The sequence below is a fragment of the Apteryx mantelli genome, chromosome 25 (assembly GCF_036417845.1).
Source record: "Apteryx mantelli isolate bAptMan1 chromosome 25, bAptMan1.hap1, whole genome shotgun sequence".
Taxonomy (NCBI): Eukaryota; Metazoa; Chordata; class Aves; order Apterygiformes; family Apterygidae; genus Apteryx; species Apteryx mantelli.
Window position 1 is genome coordinate 4430263 of NC_090002.1, and position 17161 is coordinate 4447423.

The 17161-nt window shown below is 48.1% G+C and overlaps 1 protein-coding gene across 1 annotated transcript in view; it reads left to right on the forward strand.

The window, feature by feature from the left end:
* LGR6 (leucine rich repeat containing G protein-coupled receptor 6) overlaps window positions 1-17161 on the forward strand; it is a 160206-nt gene that overhangs the window by 76694 nt on the left and 66351 nt on the right. The window contains exon 4 of the mRNA XM_013961972.2: window positions 4726-4797. Coding sequence (XP_013817426.2) covers window positions 4726-4797 — 72 coding nt within the window. The remainder of the gene's footprint in view (window positions 1-4725; window positions 4798-17161) is intronic.

Sequence of the window (17161 nt, forward strand, 5' to 3'; positions counted from 1 at the left end):
ATGGCAGCACAAGCTCAGCCATGTGGCCAGCTGGGATGTATGTTTCCTGGCTCACAGAGTTCCAGTCAGGGCACTGCAAGGTTAGGGGCATCCAGGCAGCTGGAGGAGGTCTGGAAGGACTGGGCAGTTTCCAGTTTCCCAGAGCCTCTGATTAAACCACATGTGCTGCCCTCCAGAGAGCTCCAAGTGTGGAAGAGTGTGGACTAAGGAGTTGGTTTTGGTGGGGAGCACCATGGCAAAGGAGACAAACTAGCCAATGGAGCTGGTTTCTAATGAGATGCTGGCACTGAAGCACAGACCCTGGGGCTTCCCACTTGGGGGAAGGATGAGGGTCGGCTGTGCCACAGAACAGCGCCTCTGGGAGAGGTGCACTTGCAAAGTCTCTTTGTAAAGGAATGTTCCTATCAGCTGAGAAGACCACAGAGCATCAGCCACCATCTCTGAGCATCCATTGCTGGCAGTCTGCACTCAGCTGAGAGAAGCAAAGGAGGCCAGATCTCCCCTTGTCTTCAGCTCAGGCCTGACTCAAGGCTTGGTGCGTAAAGATCTCTTCCTATTCCCCTGTGTCACAATGTTTTGTTGGTAGTGGCGGAGCCTGGCTCTTTGCTTGCTCTCTTCCCAGTCTCCACACACCTACTTCCCTGGTTGTACCCCTGCATGGTTTCTGCAGAGGCCTATCTTTATGGCCACTTTCCAGGTGGTTTTTGTGCAGTGAGACAGCAGGAGTAGGCAGAGCCAAGAATCTGGTCCCGCTTCCAGTAGCGCTGGGATTCACTCCGAGGGAAGGGAGAGGACCATCTGCACAGGCAGGTTTGTGGAGGAATTCCCAGGGTGTTTCCCATCCTTTTTTAAACACAGACTAATTCTCTGGAAAGACTGGGAAAGCACCAGGCCCCTTGACAGCCCAAGATCCGTGCGAGTGTTTACTTGTGGACATGCACATGACTGCCATTAGCTCTAAAGCCCTAGCACACTAAAATTAAATGGCAAAAATTGTGACCATCACCAGTCACCAGCCTGTCTCCTTTGGGGACACGCCTGTCATTACAGGTATGAGCTCTGATCCTGTTATGATTCAGCTCCTGAATACTTGCAGTCTCTTGTGGAGCCAAGTCCAGCCACACCTGTCATCTGTCACATCTTAGCCAACCTGTGACAGAAGCTCCAAACCTCTGGAGGCAATCTATCCTGAACATCCCTGGTGCCATCTGCTTGAAAACCTGCTAGTCCCATCCTTCAGATATGTATTTCCTTCCTTATTGCAGGAGCTATGTCCTGGAAAGATTATGCCTGTCCTCATTAACCTCTTATTCACATTAAGTAACCTCAGTTCTCTCAGTTTGCCTTCAGGCCATCACCAGATCCCTCATCCTTCTCACTGTTTTTTTAAAAAAGTGAATTATCTTTCTTCTTCGCTGGGCCACAGGAACCAGTATCTTATCCTTCCAGCACACTTTGACTGTGGAAACAAACCCACAGGCAGGATCCAGGAACCCCCGAAGTTGTGTTGGTCCTTGTGTGCCTGCCATCAGCCTGGCCAAGTTTCCCAATCCTGCTGGGTTACACAGAGGCGCAGGGCACAGAGCACCCAGGGCATCCGGTGTTGGGGCTTTTGCTCCCCTTTCACAAGCAGCAATCAGTTGGGCAAGCAGGGCAGTTGTGCTTAGCCTGGTTACTCCTGTTTTACTGCATGGGAGAAGAACCAGGGCCGCCGACTATGGACTTGGCAGGGCACAATTGACGCCTCTCCCACTAGCCACCAGCCCCACACCCCTCTCTGAGTGACGCTCGCTTTGGAGGGGTCCCACCAGCCTTGCAGCGTGCACCAGGCAGGAACGGGCTCCGGGCACAGCAGCGCTGAAGCTCATGGGGCTTGGTGGTCCCTGCACTTGGCCCACGTCCATGCAGAGCGGGCAGCGAGAAGCTCAGAGGAGTGCCTGACAGGGCCCTTCCTTTCTCTCTCATCCCTGCAGGAAGGGGAAGAGGGAAGCATTTTTGAGAATGGCAGGATGCAGGGAGAAGCAGGCGGGTGGGGTGGGGGTGGGGTGGCAGGATGGTTAAAGTCACTAGAGCAGGGATTAGAGATGGCCAGAGTGTCTAAGGTTTGGGCAGCCCCTGGTCTACCCCAGGCAACTCAGGGGGTCATGTGTGCTGCCAACGGACCAGCCTTGCGCAGAAGATGCAGGTGGAAGGCATGGGCAGAGGGTCCCTCCAGCACTCCCGTGCCCAACGATGCGGGCGATGGGGGGGTGAGCACCCTGCATATCTCAGTGCTTGATGCTTTCAGGATGTCTCCTTAGCTTTTTCTCTTCTCGACTAAACTATCCTAAGCACATTCTTCTATAACCCCTGCAGCGTTTGCTATGGTCTCCTCACAGATGTTGACCTGTCATTTTCTGATCCTTCTGGCTGTTGTCCCCCGGGTGCCCTCCAGCTGCTCCATGCCTGCAGAGCAGGGCCAGCATGAGACAGTGTGGCCCAGCCAAGGGCTCTCCAGCATCAGGAGGAGTGGGAGGATCCCCGCTGGTGTCCTGCTGCTTTACCCCCATTTAGGCATGCCCGGAGGGTGTCTGCCTTCTCCAAGAGCAAGTTAGTCTTGCCTCAGGTCTCCTGGGATCCACCAACCCCAGGCCGTTTCTGCAGGGCTGCCAGTGAGTCCCCACCTGTAGCTGTGCAGCTGATTATCGCTGTCTGTCTGCAGAGCTTTCCTTTGGGCATCTCTTTTAGCAGCATCCTGCCTCTTCCAGTTGTCGCTCCCCTTAGCCAAGTCCCTTCAGAGTCCCGTGCCTGTCCTTGCAGGTGCGTGCTGCCTTGTACAGCCCCATGCTGTCGGCAGAGGTAAAAAGCATACTTCCCCATTACCATCTAAATGTTTAGCAGTAATGTTGAATGGCAGTTCCAGCACAGATCCTGCAGACCCTCACCACACATCCTTCACTTGGCAGAGAACCTTTGATTATTCTTATTATGGCCTCCCCGCTGCCTTTTTTGTACATCAGCCTTGTCTCTCCTGTTGATAAGACAGCATATAATGACAGCATGTAACATCTTACTAAAGTCAGGGTAGATGATGTCTCCTTCTCCTTCATCCACACAACCTTGTGCCCTGTAGAGAAAAAAACTGGGTGGCTTTGGCAGATCTCATTTTTGACTGGCCAGTCCTGGCAGTTATTTGTTTTTCTGCTTTTTCTGTTGTATGTTTACAAATAACTTGATGATTGGACCCAGCTTTCTTCCAGAATTTAAAGAGAAACTGAGTGGCCTATAGCTCCCTATAGCTTCCCTTTTTTAAAGATTGCCTCCATAATTGCCTTTTCAACTTTCCTTTCATGACAGACCTCTGACTCATCTGCAGTAAAGCTACCAGTCTCATCAGTGGGAAAGTTTCTTGCTTGCATCAGTCCTTTTTGTGCATCCCTCACTAGTCAAAGCCATGCTATGTCCCTTTGACAGTGGTAGTAATTATGACAGTCCCTCGAGCACTATTTCCCTTTTCATGTTGTCTCCAACTACTCCTTGAAGGTTTTGGAAATAGAAACCTCAGCTATGTAAAACATTCCTTTCTTTAGGCACTTTCCCCAGCCCAGTTACCCAGCTGGGATGTGTTTCTCTTTCTTATCCACATGATCATGTGCCTGTGATGTACCAGTTCTTCTAGTAGTAGGGAATAGGTTCAGGACACAGGTTGTGTCCAGAGTCAGAAATCAGGCTCTGTCCAGTGACGCAGTGATAGACAAAACTTGTAAACTCACATATGTGGTGCTCCAGGTGGGCAAAGAGAGATGACAAAGGCTGCCCAAATTATAAATACCCTCAGGATACTGTTCTGCCCTTTTCTGAATCACTACAGCCAGTCAGACACCTGCCCCTGGGATGAGAGGACTGTCACCTAATCTCTATCCCTCTCCCAAGAAGTTGTGTTGCTACCCTAATGTCTATGGCCTTTCTCTATGCCCTACACTCGCTTTCATTTCTGAGGAATCCTTGTAAGCCCTTCTTGTCCAGTCCAACAGATAGAGTCTTTGAAACCCCTGTTTTGTTTTTTTTTTCCTCACATGCCACCTGGAACAGCTCCAGTTTCTGCTGCAATTTGTGCCAATACTGCAAATCCCCTTAGTAAACAGCTTAGTTATGGAGTGGCTCCTCAACCGTTATGTCTGCTGCAGTCTCAAAAGTTGAATAAGAAAGCTACTCACAGGCTAGTTTCCATAGGCTCTGCAGAGGTAATCATCACCAGGGGAAAGATCTCTTACACAAGCAAAAATATGAGACAACTGAGCTGAAAGCACTGGTATTACTGTGGACTAACAGAAGGCACAGCTTCTTCCTCAGTGCTGTTCAAGCCATCAAAATGTGCACAATTCCAGAAACTCCACCTAGAAGCGCACCTAGATCTCTTCACCAGTAATACGTGTGCATTGTAGTGGTCCCTCTCCTGCCACATCCTCACAGCTGATGCCCAGCTCCCATTGCAGCACCTAACTCTCCCCAGGACCTTGCTGCAGGATGCTGGTGATCCTGGATTCTGGCCTAGCCTGGATTGCAAGCTCACCCGCTTGCATTCCACTAGCTTGCCTAAGACACCTGTGTGACAAGTATACTGCTTTCCAGCCCCTCCAGTTTTCTCAGGAGACTCCAAGACAGCTCCAGAAACAAGCATCAACTTCCTCCATTTTGTGTCAGGCTTTTTTTTTAACAAAGTTTTTTTTTTTTTTCTAATTAAAGGATGTTGCAGAACAACCAGCTGAGCCGCATCCCTGCAGAGGCACTGAGAGATCTGCCAAACCTCCAATCTCTGTAAGTCATTAAAAATCGATGCTGTGAGCTGCAGAGTCCCTTGGGGGCCCTGGGTTCCCAGCATTTGAGTCATTAGTTCCTTTGTCAAGGATGTTCTGTCCCTTCTTCCTTTTCTTTTCCAATTAAAATAAAGATTACTGTCACTTTGTGTAGAAGGGAAGGGAGGGTGGTTTTCATGGAAAGAAGACTGTCTTGGTAAAGGATGTTGAAATTACAGCTCCCCATGTGTGCATCGTGATGAAAAGGCCATCAGAGCCAATGCACATTTCAAGGAACACTGGAAAATATCCACCCAGAAGGGGCTCTGTCCTCTCTGCTGTGGACCACGGTAGGGAAGGGATCAGCCAGGCAGCACAGAAGACACTCAGATCTGTCAGCATGCAAGTTGCATTGTTTTGCCTGGATAGAGGATAGTTATGTGAGGGTATAAATGCTTTAAAATACTTCCAGTAATCCAGCTGGGGAAAAAGATGAAGCTGTGATGGTACTTTTCTTCTAGAGTAACTATGCCTGCAGCAGGTTTGTGCTACTGTATTCACTAAAAGTCACACATCACTGAAATAGCTGCAGTTTTCCTGTGTAGAGACCTGCTTGCAGTCAGAGCTCTGTTCCTGGCAGTGCCACTGAATTTAGCGCACATATGTTTGGTCATCACACATGCTGGAATAAGTAGCTCTGCTAAAGCTTGTAAGAGCATTCTGAATTGGTTTTTCATACTGGATCACTGAAAAATTAACCTTAATCCTAATCCTGAATTTCAGTCCTAGCCTTACTGTGTCTCTTTACCATAGAAATGTTGGTTGGAAGCAGTCTCTGGAGGTGTCTAGTCCAGACTCCCACTTGGAGCAGGGCTAACACCAAAATTAGATGGGGCTGTTGTGGCTTTGTCTACCCAAGTCTTGAAACACTCTAAAGGTGGAGATCCCTGCTCTCTGGTGACCTGTCCTAGGGCTGCACCTCTCTCCTGGGGAAGAAGCTTTTCCTCATGTCCAACCTAAAACTCATGAAGTATGATTTGTGGCTGTTGCTGTGTGTTATATCATTTGGCATGACCCAGAAAAGCTTGCTTCCATCATCTTTAGTTGTAGGCTGGTAGTAGAGCTCCCCTTAGCCTCCTCTTTGTCAGGTTAAACCAGCTCAGCTCCTCCCAGCTCTCCCTGTGGTACTTGAGGACCCTGACTCAGTTACTAGCCCTCCTCTGAACCCGTCCGGTTCCTCGTCATCCCTCTTATACTGGTCTGTCCAAAACTGGGCACAGTTCCCCATGTGTGGCCTTCCTAGCACAAAGAAGGAGTTTTTTGTAAATATAAATTTAAATATTAATTTGCAATGGGAATGTTGTCCATTCAGAATATGCATGCTCTTGCTGCCAGGAGAGATTTGGAACTTTGTTGCTGCAACATCATTAGCAAATGGTTGTGGCTGTTATTAAAATGTATTGACATCAGTATTTGAAAGATGGGGAAAAAGGAAAAAAAGTCAAGATCCCCTACTCTGGAGCTGCAGAGATTAGATTGCTTTCCAAGTGATTTGAGACCCTCAGGGGAAGTGTGACATGGAAGGTGTCACTGCAGTGGGGCTGCTCCAGCAATGCCCCTTTCACCCCTCAGCCTCTCTCTCCTCTGCCCATGAAGAGCATCAGCCAACCAGTGTCAGCAGAGCCTACAGTTGGAAAGACCTAAATTTTGCGTGACTCTGAAGTTTCCTCTTCATTTCAACCACCTGCAGGCAACCACTGTTGCTTGGGCCCCTACCCTGGGGAGCACACCAACTGATGACCACCTCAGCTAGCGCTGAGTGGTCACAAGCTCCTTCCCCTCTGCCAGCAGTCCCCACCAAAGTACGAGGTCATACACAAAGAGCGCAGAACACTCCAACAAGCTACGCACATCACTTTTGGGGTTCATTTAAGGCTCAGGGTGGGAGGAAGGTTTGTCTTGGATCAACACAGTGAACAAATGCTGAGGCATTGCAGGGTAAGCTGCCGGACTGCCAGACATCTGTGGCACTCAGGGATGGGGAGAAAGCGTTGCTGAAGCTGAATGAGCTTGAACCTGAATTTGTCCAAAGAGGTGCCTGCTCTTAGCGCACTTTGAGGCCACCTAGTCCGGTAGCTCTACTGGGTGTCCTCTAAGCTGGGTGAGGAAGGAGTGTGCAGGCAAGCTGGGATCTGGTATTCTTCCTGTAGAAACTGAACAGCAGGAGAAAATTTCAAGATGAAATAAGCTGTTTCAGACAACTGGAGCGAGACTAGTCTTGGAATAAAATCAGAAGGCTGTGTATCAGGGCTAACCATGTCTGGTTAGGACATGCCTAATGCCTGTTATATTAGGACTGGTTTTAGCAGAGCCACAGCAGCAGGGGCAAGAGAGGTTCCTGCAAAACAGTCATGTCTCCTCTGCGGCTGGAGCACGCTGCCCCAGCCAGCACACTCCCACCAGGGCCCCTGGCATGTCCTCCCTTCCAGGGACTGAGGCAACTGAGCAGGGATCTGCCTTTCTCTGGCACCCTTGGTATTTTTGAACCAATCTGTTTGTGCTCTTATTTCCCTCCCAAAGTTTACCTCAGCCCCCCACTGCTAGTAGTTTAGCCAGCCTTTCTTTCTGGCAGTGTGCAAGCCTCCCTGCCCAGTCCCTCTGGACTCCTTCACTCCTCCTTTCCTCACCATCCATTTTCAGCAGGGTACTTGCCTTCGTCCCCCTGACCAGGGCTGCCTTTCCTGAGCCTTCCCCAGCTCCACCTCTGAGACTTGGACTCCCTCTCCAGCCTTTTATCAGACGCTGCAATTTGATGTAAAATGACTCAAATGCAAATTCCTGCCCCAGACACAAACTGGGTATAGGCGTGGCCAAACCAACGGCCTCCCACTCCTGTCTTTCTTAACATCCTCCCCTCTCCCAGGGTTCTGATTTATATCTGAATCTTAAGAAGAAAAAAAAAAAAAAGAAAAAGCAAAAAATACTTGCCAGACTTGAGAAGACCTGGGTTCAGGGTTTGGGGTATTGGGGGAGGGAGGAAACCCCTTTTAACCCTACATCAGTCCTGAAGGACTGCTCCATCTAATTCCCCTGACTATACCATCTAGGCCCACAGCTTATCCACCAGCTACTAGGCATAGCAAGAGAAAGTAAGTTCAGAGGGAAGGCTCTCACTGGGAAGGCAAGTGTTTCATCAGACGGAGCTTAAAATGTGTCCCCTTCCACCCCCCCCATCTGATTTTCACATGAAAAGTCAGGAGCTTTTTCCAGCTGCCTCACAGTAGCTCAGAGACCCCCTGTGGCTCCTGTGACTCTCTGCCTCATGCAGACACTGCCAGCCAGGAGAATGAGTCGAACTGGCTGCAAGGCCTTTCCCTAGAGGAAGTGTGTTCACAGCATGAAAGTAAATGAACTGAGAGAAACCTGAGAGAACAGAAAAAGCCCAGTGTGAGATTCAGCCACATTAAGTGAGCTTTGCTGTGAGCTCTGGGCTTACTGCAAAGACACTATACCAAACCCCACCAGATACCTGCCACCGTCTGAGCCAGACTAAAGTAGCCGGGCCCTTTCTGCAATAGGACAGTTTCTGAGAGAGGCTTGGATACATATTCCAGCAATGTCATAAATTGCCCAGGGCTTCCAGATCTATCTTTACACAAATGACTATTTAATTAAACACCCTTTTTAGAAGGTCCAGCTTCAAGAACTGACAAAGAGTATCAGAGAACAAGACATGCACAACTGGAAGTTTGCACAGTTCCTTACGGCAGAGTTTCTCTTAGGAACCCCTCAATTCCCTGAGCCAGACAAGTATCCTGCTCACCCTCTCAGGAAGATGGATCTGCTGCACCTAGGCTGGATCTTTTTCATCACAGCTCACCTGATCAGAGAAACTGGAAAGTGATTTGCTGAGTCGCAGGCAGCAAATTGGTGGGAAGTGGCAGACACAGTGAACTTCAGGACAAGATGCTGTGGAGTTGATCTTTCCCTGTTAAGATAACAACCTCACAAAGTGCTTTGCAGAGGAGTTTGCTCATTGTTAATGCTTGCAGTTCACAGATAAGAAACATACAAACATATGTAGGCAAAATGATTTTCCCAAGGCCAGTGGCAAAGTCAGAAACAGGACCAAGGCATCCTTGGCTCCATGTGCCAGTCCAAAGTGCTTCCTTGTCTCACTAGAGATTTTGCAATGGCATGATCAGGGATGCTCAGGCCGGGGACTGGCACTGTGGTTAACCTCTGCATGGCATGCTGTGGCTAACCAAGGTGTTCATCTGGAGACCTTCCCCACCTTTCCTCTTGAGCCTCAGCTCTGACTCTTCAGCAGGTTTTGAGGCTTTTACATCTAGGCACACAGAGGATAAAGCACATTTTGGGCTTTGGCTGAACTGCTGCAGACACACAGAGCTGCATTCTGCATCACAGACCCCCTTCAGTGACAAGACCAGCCTTCCCAAGATTATGTCTGCTAAAGGTAATTAGGTCACAGTGCAGTCAATATAACTTAATCACCAGGAGAGGAAGCATTCGGGACAGGTCGTGTTAAAGACAGCGCTAAGAGAGCAGCTTCTGTTCTGAAAGTCAAACAGCAGTATCTTTTGTGGGTCTTACATCAGTGAACCTGCCTCACCTATCTTGTTCTTGCTGTGCTCATGACATTTCAGGATAAACCTATTGAAGCAATTCTGGGGTAAAATGAAGAGATGAGTCAGGCCCCCTAAAGTCACTTTTCCAGTCTATGCCCATGAGGCTGAATGAGGCTATGCCCATGGACTATGCCCATGAGGCTCTTCAAAAGTGGAGGGGAGGACCGCTGCAAACAAAAGTTTCAAAGGTATCCCAAGCGAAGGAGCCCTCTTCCTTCTCAGGCTACCTGATTAAAGAACAGGTTTCAAAAGTATAGTGTGCTGCTCAGAAAGACCCTGCTGATAGATCACTGATAGGCTGTTGTAAAATCCACCCTCAATATAAAGAGTACAGGATGTGCAGGCAGACAGCTATGCTCTGAGAGGATGGGCATGAGCCAGCTCTGCCCCATTTTAACACTGCACCAAGCCTGAGCTATGTTTCTGTCTTGGACTCCCCACATTGCTTCAGCTCCATGTCTCATGGGCTGCATCCTGCCCACATAGCAGGCACACTGGGTACTGATTTTCTAAGAAAATGCCTGGAGTTATGGTCTGTAAAGCACTCACTAGGGAGGCAACTGTCAAAGCTGCTTCTGCATCTTCTCTCACGGTTTGGAAGCTGGAGTAGGTTGCCCAGTGGTGATCCTAAAGACAGTTGCTGAATTTGGCTAACACTGCAGAAAGGGAGTGAAGGCTGGAGACAGAGGGTCTCCATCAAGCTCTGGTTTCATTTAACAGGAGGACAAAGTCATCCACCAATGAAGTATCAAGCAGCTGCTTCAGAAAGAGCTAAATCAGAGCATTTTCTTAATATTTGTTTATGTATTTGCAAAGGTATGGAACATCAAAGTGATACTGCAAGTGTAGGAGCTGTCAGATTGTTTGGAAGGCATAGGCATCTAGTGCACTGGGCCTCCTGGCTCCAGACTTTGGTCAGAGAGGCAACTATGTTCCTAGCTCTCCTGCCTCCTAGAGACAGGAGCTCAAGGAAGGAGCAGATCCTGTGGTGCTCCATTCACTGAATGCTTTGGGTTACATTCAGCTTTCTAGCAGAAAGCTAGTTCAGAGCCCTGGTAACCATCAAAGCCAGCAGAGCTGTGTCACCAGTCTGGGTAATTCTGCTACAGGGCAGATCACACTGTGGGACACGCACCCCAGCTGAAGAGCTAATGTGAAAGACTTTTAGCACATTATTGGAAAGTCCTACTTAAAAGCTTGGAGGACATGAGTAGAAAAAGACGATGATTTATACTTTCTCACTCTTTACACAGAAACTGTACAACAGAGAAGCGTTGGTCATAGTGAAGACCCAACAATCATGTCTGGTAATGAAACCCAGCACAGCTATAAGGCATAGTCCTGATCTGGATGGACCTGGACATTTTTGAAGGCCCATAGCATGCACTGTGAGGGGCCTGCACCACTCTTACACTGGTGAATGCATGACCTGCTGGGTCTCCATCTTGTGCTGCTTCCTGATGGGAGAAGACAAAACTTGCAGAATCTTGCAATTCTCCTTCTAGCTCACTTTTAAAGTAGAAATGCTCTTCTGTAGCCATCTTTTCCTTCTCACTTCACTCCAGTAGGGAAATACTCCATTAAGATAAATAAGACCTGATTTTAAATGGATAAGTGGCTTGGTATGGACTGTCACTGTGCCTTAAGGCAGATGTAGAACAAAGATGCTCGTTTGGATTTCACTCATGTTGCCATGACTTCACTGAATGTGGTAACTAACCACAGGCCAAGAGCCTCTAATACAATTCTATATTAGAGATATTTTTTCTTCTTTTTCAAGTATCTGAGTCATTTTCCACAAGTTTATGAGGCTCTTGTGTATTCGTTGCCAAAAATTTAGCTAGCCTGGAACACCCATAGGTCACCACTGTGCAGTTTCCAAGCATTACTGATTAGGCTATCTGAGACCCAGTGTATTCCTGTTGCCCAGAGACTGTTTTTTTTCCATTCAGAATGGGAAGTGGCTTTACGGCACATCATGACAGTTCATGAGTTACCAAACTTGCATGGCACTTCATGGAATATTAACTATTTGCCTTGCAAGTTGGCAACACATGGTAAGCTGACAGGACAGCTGAAGAGGGGGGGTGGAAATAGGTGCCAACAAGAGTGAGGAGGAACAGACAGCTCTACTAGACAGAAAAGGATTGTGTGCTGGTTATTTTTTTACTTTTAAGATATTTGCATTTGATGTCTATGTTTGTCATTCTGGGATTCAGGCAGAATTTGAAGGGAAAGTATGTATCTCTTATGGACAACCTGACATAGTAGAAGAAAAACAGACAGGCTTCTGGACACACAAGTCTTTTCTCAGGTCTAAAGCAGAAGCAGCCAAACTAAGTAGAAGTTGAGAGCAGCTGGCGTCAGCTTAGCTGTATCAGTGTGACTGATAGACAATTCCAGAGACTAAGTGGCTGAACAAGGGGGACAGAGGGGAATGCTTTAAGCCCCTGTGGGACAGAGGGAATTTGGCATTTACTGCCTGTGCAGCACTGAGTTAGAGCTGAAATGTAGCAAAAGTCTAATGTGTCAGTGGAGCCTTTACAACAGGAAGGTAAAAAAATAATGATTAACATAAACTCCTGTCGTCTCCAAGGCAGCTGCTTTCTTGCCTGTTGAGTGTTCAGAGGGGATGCCCACTGAAATAGGACATGCTCACCCAAGCCTTGGTAGCACTTGGAACTGAACTGTTATGTCCCTTCTCTGCACTGCTGTGGTCCCAGCTGAGAGACCAGGCATGAGGCATGTTCAGACCTGTACAGAAATCCATCTGCTCGCTTGGTGAGACTGCAACGTGGTGTGGCCAACATGCCACTCCTCAAGTTCTGTGAGATCCATGCTGTGAAGCCATGGTACCAACTGCAAAGTTGGTAGCTAGTCTGGGAGTCTCTAAAAGCAGGGGATTGACTCATACATATACACTCAAGGAGAGGAAAATCCAGCCAGAAAGAAACTCCAATAAAAGTTGACACCCAGAGAACAGAAGAAAAGTTATTCCTCCTTTTTTTTATGGGGAATAAGGCACAGGGGAGTAGGAGTTATAGGAGAAGTAGGAGAAGTTGTAGGAAAAGTAGGAGCCCAGGATGATCCGAAAGTCTGTGGCACAGTCAGGACGTGAACCTGACTTTCCAAAGTATCTTGCCCCCCAGGACAGCTTCCTCCATATTGGAGTCCTCTTGGATTGTACTTGCACCTTATGTTCCTTCCCACACAGCCTTTTATTGTGGCAGCCTGAACAAAAGACTCTGCCTCCAGGGAGACAAAGCAGCAGCTCAAATTAACACATCCTGGGTCTGGTCTCTAAAAGACTATAAACAAGGGAGGAGGAACACCGACCAGGTGTCACAAAGAGACATGGACCGGAAGTTTACTTCTTCTGGGCAGAAGGCTAGAAAGGGTTGCAGTGGTGTGTATGCCACAGTGTCTACCCCATTATCCTCTTGAGCCTAGCCAGAAAGTAGTTTTGGTGTTGAACTGGATCCCAAATTGTAAGAGCAGCTATTCCCTGATGGAATGACTGAGAACATGTTGCATCTTCTGATGCAAAGCCAGCTTGGGTCTCCAATGACTGTGTCTTGGACTGAACACCACCCTCTCCCCTTTTGCTCCTGGTCCAGCAAAGATGAGGATCTGTCCTTGTGCAAGGAGCCTTCTCAAAGCTGCCCATCCATGTTCACAGAACAGATGGTATGCAAAAAATCTGACTTTAGATTCAGGCAAGTTGATGTGAGATGGGAAGGTCAGGAGGTTCCACTGTGGATGCTCTCCCAGGAGATGTTCCCATTGCCCTATTTCTCTCCCCTATACCTTTACTAACCCGTGAAGAGGTACTCTTTGGTTTTGGCAAATAACATTTCAAGGCAGCAGGGCTTCCTCCTGCAAACTCTAGCACAAATGCTGGGAAGATCGGCAAACCAGGTAGAGGTGTTTCAGCCATTCAAGATAAATCTATGCCAATAGCATTTGTAAGTCTAGGAGACTCATTCTCCATCACTTCATGTGCTGACCTGAAGTTGGTTGCTGCTGTGTTTTACATACAGTGCATCATCGAGTATCACTCACCAGGGACTGTGCATGGTCTGGGCCACTCCTCCTCCCATCATGAGACACACAATACAGGGGTCGAGCAATTCCTGACCAGAGGTGTTTATGGTCCAGTCTACCCCATGGATGCAAGCCAGTCTGAGGAGGCAAATATGAAAACTTCATGTCAGAGAAAGCAGAGACAGCATCACCTCCTGCCCAGCACGCCTCCTGCCCTGTCGAGCATCAGTAGCCATCTGTTTCTGTGGTAAAGCAACACTTGTCCAAAGATATTCTGCTCTGCTTTCTCTTAGTGAAGCCTTATTTCTCTCCTCCTCCTGTGGGTTGCCTGCATTTACCTCCCACTGTCATCTCTTCTTGCTGATTTCTTCCTCCGCAGTAGTGAGATCCCAGTCTTCTCCACAGTTCTCTCTCCCTGGGAGTAGTCTCCCACCTCATCCATATCAGATATAATTGTCCTCACAAACACCCTCCATCATAGCTCCTCTGAAGCTGCAGCCATGCCTGTGGGGCTAGAGTCAGGCCTTGCATCACTCCATGGAGCCCAAGGTGTCAGGTAGGAGACCTTGGCAGAGATCATTAGATGAATACAAAGAGGAATTTGGATTTAAAAATAAGAGAATACAAAGCTCTGAAAACAGAGTCTCCTACCAAATGTTAGGGAGATGCTTCCCAGACAGACTTGCTTTATCTGGGAAGCATGTTGGGAAGCCCAATGGGGAGGATTAGAGAGAACACGTACATCTGATGGCAATGCTGTGAGCACTGGAAGGGGTGCCAAGGCCTTACGTAATGCTCTGATCCAGTTGTGATCCCCTGGCAGAGTGTCTGGTTACCAGTGGTTTATAGGTGCAGTAACAGCATACCATGTGTACTCTGGAAGAGTCGTGTGTCAGTCTAATTAACGACTTTGTGGTTTGTGAACACCTACCTAAAGCAGATGGGCACTGTGTCTGTTCCTTTGCCAGGCAAAAGGAGTCCAAGGTATTTCAAAGTGAGCAGGTGCTATAAATTATAATTACCAGGCTTGCAGGAGTAGAGAAAGCAAAGAGAAAAGAACCCTGATGGATTAAAAGATCAAGATAAACTCTTAGTTTTTCTTTCTCAAATACTCATGGAAAGTGATGAGAACGGCTGGCTCCTTCTGGAGTTTCTCGCAGATCAGCACTTCAGGAAGGTGCTTAGCATGTGGCTGGCTCAGCTGGAGTGGGCGTTGCCTATAGCAATTGGGCAGGGAAGGGGGATTAGGGCTAGCCAGAAGGGTGTTAGAGATTTTCCAGTATGGGTGGCTCTATGGTAGCTTCTCTCACCTGGTTTTGAGTCCATGGGTTCCCAGGAGGATATTTTTAAGTGGCCCAGTGCAGCTTCCAAAGCTGCTGGTGGGCATAACCAGATGTGTTTTCAGCATGGTGATCTGATTTCTGGCCTATAGCCATGAATTCCAGAGCTGCGTGCATTTCTCTGGGTTTCAGACATTCTGAAGTGCTAGGATCGCAGTAGACTTTGGGCATCCCTAGTACAGTAGCAAGTTGACTGAACCAGGGAGACAAAGCAGCCTAAGCACAAGCACAACTCCCTGGAGTCACATTTGTCCCTGCTGCACAAAGGAATCCACTCATTATCTCCTCCCCCATGGTAGCTCACCTATCCTCCCAGAAAAGCTTGTTGCTTCCCCCAGCCTTATGGACACCCCAAGCAGCCAATGGTTAGAATATGTACAGAGCTGGCACAGAGATGCTAATACACGTGAAGTCATCTAACCCCTCCAAGAAACACCGTCACTGTGGGAGTCTTCATCTGCTTGTGCTGCTTTATAGCTCATCGCTATGTATCTAAGCAATACCCTTTCGTCAAGAGATAGAAATAGATGCTTTGGGGGCAAAATTCACCTCCAGATTCAGACACCTACCTTAGGAGATGAATCACTTACAGCAGTGCCTGTTCCTCTCTGTTCACAGCAAGAAAAGTGCACACAGCTCAAAAAGACACATGGAGTATAGCTGAGACAACTCCTAGCTATGGTATCCATTTGTGTGTCAAGCCTGATTATGCCTCATTAAGTCCTCACCACCTGCAGCATGGCATGTGGATCAGAGAGTTTACTGTGGCTCTAGCCCATCCCCTGGCCTGCATGCTCTGGGACTTCCCAGAAACATCTGAACATCTGGTAACCCTATTCCAGAGGAGAGACAGCATGTGAATCATAGTCCGTCAATGCTAAACTTTGTGATAAGACGAAACTGGAAGACTGGTGTCTTGACTAAAGATCCTCAAGGCCCATTTAGTCCAGGAAAGCCATTTTCAGATACTGCTGCCCAGTCCAAGTGGTCAGCAACAACCAAGGCCTTGGACCAGCCTTGACTGTGAGATTTCCCCCCAGTTGTCACTGCTCCTGGCAGCCTCCAGCACACAGAGCCCATGCCCTGCCTCACCCTTGCATTTGCAAGTACAGAGACCAGTTGTGGCACAGCTTAGCTCTGGCCCAACATGAGACTTGTAAAACAATTCCCAAACACTTTTAGACAGACCTCACCATTTCATTCACCTCGTCTTCTGCTCCCCAGGTCTTTCCTATTTCTCAGTCATCCCCCATCCCTGCCCTGCCATGTTCCCTCTCCCCAACAGCAGCGGCAGCACTTCCATTCGTGAAGAGTGAATCCTAAAGATCCTGCACCAAGTGTGGAGGTCTTCCAGCCTCCTTTCCCCATTGTACTTTGAGTTTTGCCAGCAAGAAGCAACATAATGCTGGGAAATGTTGTCTTTGATCCTTGAGGACACAGGGCTACATAGTTAGCCCGGAATCCAAAGAGGATTGACTGGCCCTGCTGTTCAGCTTTACAGCATGTTCTCAAAAGCAAAGCAGCTCTGAGAAAAACCTGTGGCTACCTTTGCATCTGCCTTCTGTCTCTTTGCAATGCTTCAGCATTGCAGTGTGTAAGGATCTGGAGTGAATTTTTTCCCTGGGCTCTCTGTTGCACTTTTCATGTCTCTAGTGCTTCCTTTAGACTCTGGTCTCACACAGGCAAGGCCATCAGCTAGTTTCTGCCATGGCTTCCTTGCAAGGCAAGTCTAAATCTCCGCAGACCATACCTCTGAACACCAGCACACTGTTTCCATGGACCGTCCAGTGAGTTATAAGGAGTGGAAATGCCTGCAAGGGAAGCAACTGCAGCTAAGCAAGAGTTCTTCCCTCAAGACAGCATGTGTTAGTCACCTAGAACAAATCATTTCCCACAGCTTGGTCACTAATGCAGCCCAGTACACAGTTAACCATCATCACTGCAAGCAGGCACAGACAGTGGTCAACGGCCCAAGAGGTCCCATTCCTTTGGAATCTGTCCTAGCTTCACTTTTATCCTCCTTCATCCCTCACAGTCTTTGTTCATTGCCTTCCTCTGAAATGCCTACAGAACGCACTTGCCGCTTTGGCCAAATCTGTTGTTCCTAGCTGAAGTCATCCTTGGCCTCCCAGAGGAAGACTCTAATCCTATCCATGTTGGTCCTGTTAACATCATCTTCCCATTTCATGCGCTTACATGACAGCAATGTCCATTCTCTTTACATCTGTCCTGCAGAAGGTATCAATGCCTTCATATGCTGATGGGATACAATCTGACGAGACAAACTGTCATATACATTGTTCTTTAAAATATTGCAAGCATTTCCATATTTTCTACAAATATCATTTCCTCT